Source organism: Phocoena sinus, chromosome 13, assembly GCF_008692025.1.
Source record: "Phocoena sinus isolate mPhoSin1 chromosome 13, mPhoSin1.pri, whole genome shotgun sequence".
Taxonomy (NCBI): domain Eukaryota; kingdom Metazoa; phylum Chordata; class Mammalia; order Artiodactyla; family Phocoenidae; genus Phocoena; species Phocoena sinus.
In genome coordinates, this window is record NC_045775.1 from 22454246 (window position 1) to 22466406 (window position 12161).

Below are 12161 nucleotides of genomic sequence, written 5' to 3' on the forward strand. Positions count from 1 at the left end.
TTATTCATCTTTTTATTCTCCTTAGTGCATGCACAGTGCTTGTTCTTAAAGTACGCGTACAAAAAAATGTTACAATTGAATTATTTTCCCTTAAAATCTTCTGGCTAACGATTTTGCCTGAGAGGAGTTTAATCGGTCCCATTCTCATTTACTTTTCTCGTAATTATCCCTCTGTAATATATCTTTAGCAGCTAAGAAATTATTTGAGCTTTAAGTCACCAAGACTTTGATGATAAAGGTGGTTTGATCGCCGCATGGGCAGAACTGGTTGGACTTCATGCGTGTTATCTGTTCTTGCTATTTGCAAATCCTGTTGATTTTAAGTAGATACAGTTCTGTGACACGAGTCCTTCCCATCTTCCTTATTTCTAGGTCCACACACAAGAGCTATGAATAAGCTCCGCCATCTCTAGGAGATGATTTGGGTTGCTTTTGTGAATGTAATTGGGCTATGAGCTGGGCCAGCATACACAACAATTTGCTGGGCTCTCTGATTCCCACGCTATTGTGGTTGATAACATGATTGGAAATCATCTGACTCAAGATCTTTCACTAAAATGATTTATAAAATATTAAGACAGCGTCATCTGGGTGGACGCCCCGACACGCTTAGCCCAGCAGTGGAACATTGCCTGTTCAGACTTCCTTACTAGTGTTGTGAAGACAGATTGGCTGTAGGGACTGGATAATCCATGGAGAAATAATCACGTGGCAATGAGTTGGAAAACTTATGAGAACATGGGGTCAGAACAGAACCTCAGTTCAACTCCCTATTCAATGTAATCCAGCAAATACACCCGTGCTGGGTGCTTGGGAAACAGGAGAATGAGGTGAGGTCCCTGCCCTGATGACATCACTGAAGTCTCTTTAGGGACACATCTCCCTAAAGACAGGCGTGTGTACCAATAATTATAGCCATGTACAAAGTTTAGGGGAAAATAAATAAGAAGGCTGTTACCCTGCCTTTTGAAAGAGGGCTTTAAGAACTGGAATTCATCAGATAAGAAAAGGGAATGTTCCCGGCAGAGGTAACTGTGTGCACCAGCAAGTTCTTGTCCTGTCCAATGAGTAGTGCCTTCTGTGACATTCCTGATAGGTACCTAGCTAGCCGATGCTGGATGCTTCCAGTAGTGGGGAGTCTGGGACAATCCCTTCCGTCTTCAGATAGCTCGAGTGATCTCGCAACTCTTCCTTCTATTGAGTAGATCAGAGTAATTGCCATCCATCGGTACAGTGTCCCCAGAGCCACAAGGAATGAGTTCAATCCATCTGTGTTGTGTAGGCCCTGTAGCAGTGCTTGGTTGGAGAGAGTGCTCTGCTGGATGGCGTGATGCCTGAAAGTCCTGACCGACACCTAGCCAGTTCCTTTCCCACATCCTAGTAGATTGTAGGTCTGGGGAAGGTACCCTCTAACATGAGCTGAGAGATCAGGTTCTGGCCTAGGATTCTATTCTTAATAATGTATGACTTTTAACAGTTCTCCTAACCTTTCTGAACTTTCAGTTATTCTTAATTCAGTCCGTAAACATTTATTGAGCCCATGCGAGGCTCAGGGGTGTATACAGACCCTGCTCTCAGGAGTTTTCAGCCAAGCTGGGGGGGATTGCAGAGTGAGAAGTGTAGATCCAGCATGGTAAGGGCATTAGAATGTATGAGATTGAAAAGATGAACCAAATCAGCGAGCAATTAGACTGACCAAGGTGGATGGTGGGAAGAGAGCCTAAAACTCAGAAATGAAAGAGGAGACATAAGTATAGAAATAAAAAGGATTATGAGAGAATAGTTTGAACAGTTGTATCCATACAATGGAATATTATTTGCCAGTAAAAAAGAATGAAGTACTGATCCATGCTAAACATGGATGAACATTGATAACTTGCTAAGTGAAGGAAGCCAGTCACAAAGGACGTGTGTATTGTATGGTTCCATTTATATGAATGTCCAGAATAAGCTAACCCATAGAGAGAGAAGGTTGATTAGTGGCTGCCATGGGGCTGGAAGAAATGGGGAGGGACCGCTAGTGGCTATGGAGTTTCTTCTGGGGGTGATGAAAATGTTCTAAAGTTTACAGGGGTGATGGTGGCACAACTATATGAATGTACTAAAAGCTATTGAATTGTACTTTAAATTGGTGAATTCTATGTTATGTGAATTGTATCTCAATAAAGCGATTACATATTTAGAGAAAAAAGCAAAGCGCCTGAGAGCAGCGCCTTAACCAGATTGGCATTTATTCAGCGCTAATCCATTGAGCGCCCTTGTGTGCCGCACACGTGGTTCGGCATCAGCCTGCTGGACGTTTTATTTTGGGGGCCAAGCGAACAGTAAGGGTGAGGGCTGTGGGGCGGGCGCTCCGCTTTGTCGCCAGCACCCCCTGGCACTTACCAAAGGAATCTGAAGATTGCCTTGGGGCAGTGATGACGAACATCTTTTCCTTATATTTCCAGACATCCTCCGGGAATTCAACCCTTCCCTGAAGGGTTTCTCTGTTGGCACTGGAAAAGAAAACAGTCCTGGGGCCTTCCTAAACCAGGCCGTGGCAGGAGCCCGAGCTGAGTGAGCAGTGGAGCCTTGCGGGTGAACCACACGGGTCTCCGGGAACCTGGTCGGGGGCTTAGCCTAGACCAGGGTGTATGGCTAAAGGCTCCAGATTTGGTCCAGGGGGAGGATCTGAGGGTCAAAGGCTGGACTGGGCGGGCTCTCTTGGGGGTGTTCTCTGCCGTGGGACGCGGAAGCCTGCTGGCTCACCCACCAACCGCGCCCCCAGGAGCTAGTCACAGTTGATTCTGTTGCCAGGTACATGCTTTGAGCAAATTACTTTGCCTCGTCTATAAGCCTTATGTTCACATAAGACAGCAGCTATAGGAGGACTCACTGAGCCCCAAGTCTCACCACTCTGTTAATGCTCCGTCTTTCGTGTCACCTTCTCCCTCTCTTCCTCAGACTTGCTTTTCAGGAGGCTTTTTCAGGCTCCATGCTTTGCATCCTTCCTGGTTCATGGGAAAAGCACCAGTCCTGGGGCCAGCGGGAGTGGGGGAGTGTCTGAGTCTGAGCCCTGGTTTCTCCCCTGGCCTCTCTAAGCCTTAGCTTCTAAGAGATGGGGCTGAACCTCTCCCATGGGCCGGCTGGGAGGCTCAATGCCGTGTTTTTCGGTGTGTTTTTTTAAACATCTTTTATTTCTTTAACGTTGTATCTATCTATTTATTTATTGGCTGCGTTGGGTCTTCGTTGCTGTGCACGGGCTTTCTCTAGTTGAGGCGAGCGGGAGCTACTCTTGGTTGCAGTGTGCGGGCTTCTCATTGCGGTGGCTTCTCTTGTCGTGGAGCATGGGCTCTAGGCCCGCAGGCTTCAGTAGTTGTGGCACAAGGGCTAAGTAGTTGTGGCTCACGGGCTCTAGAGCGCAGGCTCTGTAGTGGTGGCGCATGGGCTTAGTTTCTCCGCGGCATGTGGGATCCTCCCGGACCAGGGCTCGAACCCGTGTCCCCTGCATTGGCAGGCAGATTCTTAACCACTGCACCACCAGGGAAGCCCTCAGTGCCATGTTGAAAGTGAAAGTTCTGGTGAGCTGTAAATAGCACAGACAGGGTGGTGGTCCCGGCAACAGTGCAGCAGGGCTGCAGGACCCACCTGGGGTAAACTCTTAGCGAGCAACAGGACCACTGAGTCGTGGTCCAGGGGCACTGGATGGAGGGTTCCAGAGAGCGGGGTCAGCTTTCCTGGGTCCTATAGATCCATTTCTCCCCACCATCCCAGAACCCTGAGTACTTCTTTGGGTTTGCTGCCAGTCAGAGAACCAGTGAGTGCCACATCCAACGTAGGAAAAATAAATGGAAAGATCCTTTTTGTTTCTTAGTCCTCTATTTCTTCCAGAATAATCACGAACTTTACTATGTAGCTCCTAGGGATTCCTATGTTTAGGTTCCTAGATCCCCGACATCATTCTCCCAGCTCTCAACACCATCCTGAATCTGCGAGTCCCCGACTAGAGTAACTCTTATTTATTCAGGACAGGAAAGGTGACAGATTATCTGAAGCAGAGATCATACAAAACCTAATAGGTTTTATAATGAATTCGGTGGCTTCATTTTCCTTTTGGTGGGGCGGGGGTGAAAGGCTACAGATTTACTGCTTAAAATTTTAGGCTTACGTTAATGTTACCTTAATCTTGCTTTTCTCCAAGCATATTTCAGCTGGTGGTGTAAGAGGAGAGGCAGTTCTAAGCATGATTAGGTCAGGAAGGCATCCAAGAATGAAAGCTTAGCTGAAAGCATAAATGTAATGAAAAATGGAGTGTGATTCATATGGCCCCGGATTTCTTCCCTGATTTCCCCAAGGCCTTGGGGCTCGTTCGTGTGAGTCATTTATTTGTCCAAGCATGTCCCGTGCTGTAGGGAAGAGTTGGGGATTATTATTCCAGATTATTATCACTATTCCCATTACAGATGAAGAAACTGTAGCCCAGAGAGATGAAGTGGCCTGAACAAATGCCTTATCTCGACCACATGGTCTGTCATCTTTGTGCCCCCAGGCTTTACCACAGGTCCGCTAATGACCCTTTATGTGTATATAGCAGTGTGCAATTACATAGTACCCTCACGTTTGTTATCTCTTGTGTTCTGAACGGTAACTGTGAGATGGACAGAGCAGAGGCTCAGATGCCCATGTTTCCTTAATGATGATCTTGAGGCTCAGAGTGGCCAAGTAATCATCCAAAACTCTGGTCCATAGAAAGAACAGCAGCCCTGCTAACTTCAGAGCAATAGATGAGGAAACTGAGGCTCAAAGAGGTGAAGTGGTTTACCCAAAGTCTCCGCCCAGGTGATCTGATACCTAGCCTGTTATGACTAAGAGCGGGCCAGTTGGGCTAATAATTAAGAGAGGAAGAGGGTGACAGCTAATGTTTCCTGCTAAGTCCTGTGCCAGGGACTTTATTGATGGTGATGATGGTGGTGGTGACGATGGTAGAAATAATTCAATGGATTGTTTCTAATATGGATGTTTACCGTGTGCTCTTTTAAGTTCTTTATGGGCACCTTATTTAATTCACCCAACATCTCTGTGAAGAAGGTATGCTTGTCATCCCCATCTTCCAAAGGAAGAAACTGAGGGTTTGCGAGGTTAAGTACTTTGCCGAGGTCTCACAGCTGGTCAGGGGTGGAAGCAGGATTCACACCCGTATGCTGCCTGGCACCAAGAGTGGCTCTTACCCCATGGGGCTGCTTTGCTCGTCTCTACTAAGACCCATTAAGATGGGGGGGGGGGGCGGTTATCTCCTATCATTTGGATGAGAATTTAAGTCACATTCCCACAGTTAGCAAGAGGCAACTAAATGTCACACCCAGGTGTGTCTGACTCAACCATGTCACGTTGAAAGTGAGGGCACGCTTGCGGCTGAGGTCTTGGCACCTGCAGAGATAGCCATGTGTGGCATGAAACACTCAGATGCAGCCCTCTGTTTGTCTTGAATGAGCCTGGCTTGGAAGAGAAAGAAAACTATGAACTCAAATACGCCAATCAGAAAACAGTCCCACTAACAGTCACCCCCTCATACGTAGGGTGCTCTGCCCTTCCCAAGGCACACTCATGACTCCCACCCCCAGCAGAGACCAAGTGGGGAAGGAGCTGTGTGACAGGGCATGGCCTTCAGTCCAGTTTTCCTGCTACATATTCCCGATTTCTCTGCTAAGTCCCCTCCCGACCCCGGCTTCACAGCCCCCGCTGGTCACATGACTTCTTCCTGTGTGTGCCTGCAGGGATTTACCTGTTCAGGCCAGGAGGCTGGTGGATCTGATGAAGAATTACATGGTAAGTCTAGGGGAGTTGGCACCTGAGACCACTTGAGGTAGGATGCCCAGAGGAGGGAGTGGGTGGGAGGATCATAGAGACAGAGAGGGTCAGCTCTGGGGTGGGGGTGGGGGGGGACAAGGCCACATGGGAATCCAGAGAGGCCACCTTTAAAACAACAACAAATGATTTAGCACCTGTGACCTCTGACCTCAGGACCCACAAACCAAAGAACAGAAATTATTAATGTCCCCACTAAACCCTCCTGTGTGTGAGGACCCATCCCTACAGCATTCAGCACTTTGTATTTTCCTGGACTTGACTCTGGAGCAAGGCTTTTACTTGTTTGTTTCCTATTCATTTCAGGACATAAATTTTCAGGAAGATTGGAAGATAATAACCCTGTTTATAGGAGGCAACGACCTCTGTAATGTCTGCAATGACCCGGTAGGTCTCCAGGCCCTCACCCAAGACTCCTCTGGGAAGGATTTCCACCCCAGGTCGCTGGAGCAGTGCAGCTGGGTTGGGACTCGGCTCGTAGTCGGGCATGGATCCAGCCTGGGCAATGTATCCGGGGCCACACAGACACTGAAACACAGGCTCTGTTTGTGATAAGCTCACACTGCCAGGGCAGGGAGGTACAGACAACTCACCATCCTGAAGTGCTTCTAGAGCTGCACACAGAAGAGAGGTCTGGGGTCAGAACTGCCGTGGGATTTGGGGGGCTGGGGGAGGGAGGGGTGGTGTCAGAGGTTTACAGAGAGCAGGAGACTTTCCAGCTGGGCCAGAAACATGAGAAGCTTTGTCAGGAAGAAAGGAGACCAGCAGAGCAAAGCGGTGGGTCTAGCTGTGGCCTGGGAGCACCTGTCCCAAGGGGTGACCCTGCCCGCCAGACCCCTCAAGGCCTGTTTTCCTGGCATCAAGGTCACCAGGGTCTGGGGGTTTCAAGCTACAATGCGAAGGGCCCACAGTGGGGCCTGGGGGCTGCTGGCTGCCAGGGTGGGGCGGGGCAGGAGGTGGGACCATGGGTCCCTCCCCAACTTCCCTTGAGGCTTTGATCCATTTGGTAGAGCAGGGCTCTTGGCTAAATTTCATTCAGACACAGGGTTCCACTGCTTTTTTTAAAAAAGTTTGAAGACCACAAGTATCGAGATCAGGGGAAATCACCATTAAAATGTACTTATGCTTGGTGGGGGGTTTGCAGGACCCTCTTCCCCTCTCACAATCTCCTTAAGTGATTTGATTGAGCTTTTGCTTCCCAGGCACTTGAGGTTCCATCAGAAGTGATCAGCCCCTAGGACCAAACAGTGTTCAAGCTGTAGGAGATCTTAGAGGTCCCCTGCTCCGACACCCCAGTTTAGAGGGGCCCAGAGGTGTGATGTGCTGTGGCGAAGGCCCTACATCCAGTTGACGTGAAGTGGATCCAGAGCTTTCCGTAGCTCCATGCAGAAGAAAGAGTGTTTCCCTGAGGGTTGCAGCCTTCACCTCAAGCCTGAGGACCATGGGGTGAGGGTGGAGGCTGGGGCCCCAAAAGATAGCCTGTGTTTCAGTGTTGCCCATTCTGCCTGAAATACAGGGAGGAGGGGACCCAGGAGAGGAAGTGGTCCCGGTCTACCGAGAGGTGGGGTGATGAATGGGGTTAGAGACATTTCCTCTTCCTGCAGGTCCGCTATTCTCCACAGAACTTCGTGGGCAACATCGGGAAGGCTCTGGATATCCTCCATGCCGAGGTACAAAGGCCAGGCCACACGGCGTCTGGGCAGCTCAGCCGCAGGCCTCCTCCTTGGGCCTCAGTCTTAGCCTGGAGGCAGCTCTGGCTTCCTGCTGAGACCTCCCTGCCAGGTCCCCTTCTCCTGGAGACCAGCACAGACCACGCTGTCAGTCCTGGCCCCAGCAGCCAGAACATGTGCGTCAACAGGGAGCAGAGGGGAGAGAGGGGGAGGGGTGAAGGCTGTGGCTGGGGCCAGGTGAAAGGCCACAGACCTGAAACCCAGCAGGAGACGCCAGCCCCAGCCCCGGGTGAGAGGCTGGAGCAGCCTGGCCTCGATCCTCTTGGGGACGGACCTTGCCTTTGCTCAGGTGCCTCGGGCGTTTGTGAACCTGGTAAAGATCCTGGAGATCATCAGCCTGAGGGAGCTGTACCAGGAGAAGAATGTCAGCTGCCCGCGGCTGATCCTCCGGTGAGTTGGAAGTTCTCCACCTATTCCTGAAAAAGCCATGGGACCCTCAGCAGAGAGTGGCTCTGCTTAGTTAGAAAAACCAAGGGCAGGAGTGTGAGGAGTGCTAAGACCCCGTGGTCTAGCCTGGAGGAGACACCCCAGGACAGGCTCCCCGTACCCTCGGAGTTCATGAGTTTGCAACCCAACGTGTACTTCTATCGCCAGACAGCTCAGGACACCCTTCGGTCCTCCAGGGAGGGAAGAATAAAACATGACGGATGGAACGAGCCTCTGTGGGCCAGTCTCACTGGCCACTGATAGGGCCTCCTTCTAAGTGTGCCCTGCCCCCTCCCAGAGGCCCAGCTCCAGGACAGAAGGGGCCTCTGTTCAGCATGGGTGCTCAAGGCTGGGCATTCACAAAGATAGGGCTATTGTCACTTTCTAAAAGACAGGGTGGTCAAGTCAGAATCAGCATGGTCTAGAGGACGGTCTTATCCCCCGCCAGCAAGAGCCCGAGCCCTGGCCCCGAGAGGCCGCCTTCATGCCCAGCCTTCAGAGCCAAAGATGGCTCCCCTGCTAATGTTACACATGAGCCTCAGGAATAAGGCATCCTTCTACCCCAAGCGTGAACCGTTCCTTCCTGCAAGGTCTCCTCCGGACCATTAGCCCAGATCACAGTGGCTGTGCCCCCCACCCCCTTTCTCCCTTCCCCAGCTCTGTAGAGGCCTCCACCACTGCCCTGAGCGCATCACATGATAATGGCTCGTGTGCCTCTCCCCGCAAGCCCTGAACTCTGTGTCCGAGTCACTGCCAGCACGGTGTAGGGGCTCCGTGGCTGTTTGCTGAATGACTAAATGAATAATTCACAAGGGCCAGATTTGCTCTGGGAAGTGAAGGGGTACCTTGGCTGTTCCCTGGAGATCCATGCCAAACCACCCCTGGGGACCTTGACTGACAGGTCCCCTGCGGAAGGCCTGGGGATGCTGTGGGCAGCGGGAGGATGGCTGCAGGGTGACACACGCCTGTTAGCACAGCTGGTGTCAGGCGTGCTATTTTCGGCTGCTGACTCATCCCCTGCTCCCACTCTCTCCAGTCACTGGGCCCCACGGGGGGTTCAGCTTGTTCATTCCGTTTCAGAGCAGCTCACCCAAAAGTCTCTGGCTGCCCATCACTGCAAGGTCTTTAGACAATTAAAGCTAAAGGTTCAGAGTCCAACCTGGTGTGGCCAAGTCCCTGGCTGTGGGGTTAGGAAGACTCAGGGTCACCTTGTCCTGCCACCTCTCCAGTGCCCTGCACTCCCTGTCTCTCAGCTGTCCTGCCTCAGTGGCTGTGCTTTCCTTGGTGGCACTGAGTCTACACTGAGCCATCCTCACTATCATCACCTCCTCCCCCTAGACCAAAAGCCCAGATCTGTAAGTTGGCTAGTCAGGGCAGATGTATGGACTGGACAGAGGCAGCTCAACTAGGGATTAAGAGCTCAGGTTCAGACCAGGCAGACTTGAGTTCAAGTCCTGGCTCCCACACTCAGCATCCATGTGACCTTGAGAAACTACTTAACCATGCTGAACCTCAGTTTTCTCATCTGTAAGATGGGGATAATGAAAATACATCTCCTAGAATTGCTAAGAGGATTAAGCAAGTCAATACCCATGAAGCTCTTCGCACAGTACGCATTCAGTATGTGTTAGCATTGTTACCGTTGTCACTCCTATTTAAAAGGAGGCACGCCTCACCTGTACCACACTGTTATCGAGCGTTCATAAGGTAACGCAGCTCCGTAAAAGTCACTCCTGCGGATGTCAGACGATGTAACTACTTCATTTTCATGGGCAAATCCAGGTCTGGGAAATTTTCTTCACTTCCATGTGGTACAGTTGACAGGTTAGCCAGCCAGGGCCCTGTTAGCACGGGCTTCTGGTACCTCCGAGTTAAATGTATTCTGAATCTCAAGCCAACGCTTCTGCATCAGGCACTCAGCCAGGGGTCCTGGTGGATGGGGCCTCTCTTTGGTTTGGCCTGCAGGAGACTGTGTCCCTGTGTCTTGAAGTTTGAGGATAACTCAACAGAACTTGCCTCCCTCATCAAAGTGAATAAGAAGTATCAGGTAAGCCGGGAAAGGGTTCCAAGACTGCACAGCAACTGCTGTGTGGTTTCATCACTCTGCTTAGAAAACCAACAGACACTCAGATTATGTCGACCCCGACTGTGTGTGACGTTACCACTGACCAGTTTGCAGATTTGAATACTCCCCCCTGCCCCCCGCCGCAAGACAGCAGGTTCAATGTATTTGATTCAAGTTATAGAGCCGAGTCACTGAACACACGTCACCGAATCTCAGTTCCCGGCCTTACACGAAAATGAGTATTTCCAATTGTCCGTGGAAAATGAGTATGAGGTCTGACTCCTGGGGACGGGGTTGGGGGAACCCTTGCCGCCCAAGAGAGTCTGGAGGATTCAGTGAGAGAACATGCATTCCCTCTGCCCTTCCCTTCGGGGGGGGAACAGGTGTTACTGGGGTGCACAGGGAGAAAGAAAGTCAGCAGATGCTCTCCCAACATCCTGTGGGTTGTTCCCTTTAGGCCTTCCTCCATCAAATCTTTGACCAGAGCAGCTGACTCCCTTGACTCTCTTGAGTTTTCCCCCAAATAATCATCCAGTCACTCGAGAGAACAGTGGTAGTCTCCCAGCTCTTCTGAAGGGGGCTGCAGACAGCTTCCAGGGTGGATCCATCCTTCAAGTCCATGGACTCCTTGGAGCAGAACCCTTCCCTGCAGCCTCTTTCAAGGTAGTCGTATCTGCCAGCAGTGTCAAGGCTCAGGGGAATGAACCTCTGTTTACCGTCCTCTGAGGCCATCCCCCAGCCCGGTGGGTGACTCCCCAGCTGCACTTCCTTCTGCCGTGAGCAGGTGCCTCTGTCTCAGGTGAGGAAGCCCATGCCTCACCAGGAGAGGGAAGGCAGCCGAGGTTATGGCCATGAAAGCAGACCTTTTCCAGGTGCGGTTTGGGTGCAAGCAACAAGCGCTTATGCAATTCTGGTTAATTTATTATTTATTATTAATTCAGATGTATTATTTAAGCAGAATGCCTGGAAGAGCTAAGGTCAGAGGCCAAGCCACCAGAAATTGCGAGTCTTGGAATTCTAGGAGCCAAGCCATGAGAATAAAAATCAGGGCAAGGAGCTAGTCCAGTGGAGACACCCTGGACACCACTGTCACTGCTCTTCTAGGAACTGGACGCAGCTGCCACCCCCAGCAGAATGGATTCTGTGCTGTCCCTCCATCTTTCTAGCGCTAGCTTCCAAACCAAAGCCTGAAGGGGGAGCATCTACTGGGGGACACGTGGGCATGTGTGAGGGGCATTGGGAAAGCCAGCATCTGGGTTTCTCACCTTCTGCAGTGCAAGTCAGGCTGGTCTTCACACAGTGGAGTTTTTTTTTTTTTTAATATAGGAAGTGGGTCCAGATGCTGGGCAACTAAAGAGAAGGAGAACTATTCACAAAAATGGCCTTCACTGACCTCTCTAGATTGGCCAGCTGTTGTTCCCAGGTCTGATCTTGGTTACCACGGAGACCCTGATCTAGCATCCTGGACAAGCTCACAGCTCAGCCACATGAGGCCATCATGCCCTCTCTCTGAATCCTCTGACTCTCTACTTCCTGCTGAAGCTATCATTCCATCCTTCTTCTTGGAGGTGCTCATTGCTGTTAATAACCACCATGTGCTAGGCATTCTCCACACTATTTCCTTTATTTCTCAAGAGGTGCGAGGCTCCACTGTGAGCCATTATGGCTGACCCACGGAGGCACTAGCAGCCCTGAAAGGGACTTAGGGATGGCCCAGGCCTCGGTGAACATCCTCCACTTACAGACGAGGAAATAGAGGTCCAGAGAGGGAAAGCATCTTGCTGAAAGTAACACAACTAGTTAGCGGTATTGCACCTGCCTTCCTCAAGGCTCTGCGTGTAACTGGAAGAGACTCCCCCCAGGAGGTCAGAGGTGAGGTATCCCCAGCATGTGGACTCTCTTTCTGGCTGACCCTGGAAAAAGACGGTGTTCTTGATGTCATGATGTCTTCTGAAGTGACTGCTGTAATGTTCTGGGTGTGGAAGCCTGACTTCCCCCTCCAGCCAAGGTCCTGGTCCAAATGATGGAAACCCGGCAAGCAGTGAAATGGCAGAGTCTGGGAGAAGTGGGAGCCAGAACTGGGGTAACTCGTCCTT

The 12161-nt window shown here is 50.8% G+C and overlaps 1 protein-coding gene across 1 annotated transcript in view; it reads left to right on the forward strand.

Moving 5' to 3' along the window:
• PLB1 (phospholipase B1) overlaps positions 1-12161 on the forward strand; it is a 185524-nt gene that overhangs the window by 121454 nt on the left and 51909 nt on the right. Inside the window, 6 exon segments of the mRNA XM_032652827.1 lie at positions 2448-2556; positions 5754-5805; positions 6151-6231; positions 7449-7514; positions 7864-7964; positions 9966-10047. Of these exon segments, the coding sequence (XP_032508718.1) occupies positions 2448-2556; positions 5754-5805; positions 6151-6231; positions 7449-7514; positions 7864-7964; positions 9966-10047 (491 nt within the window).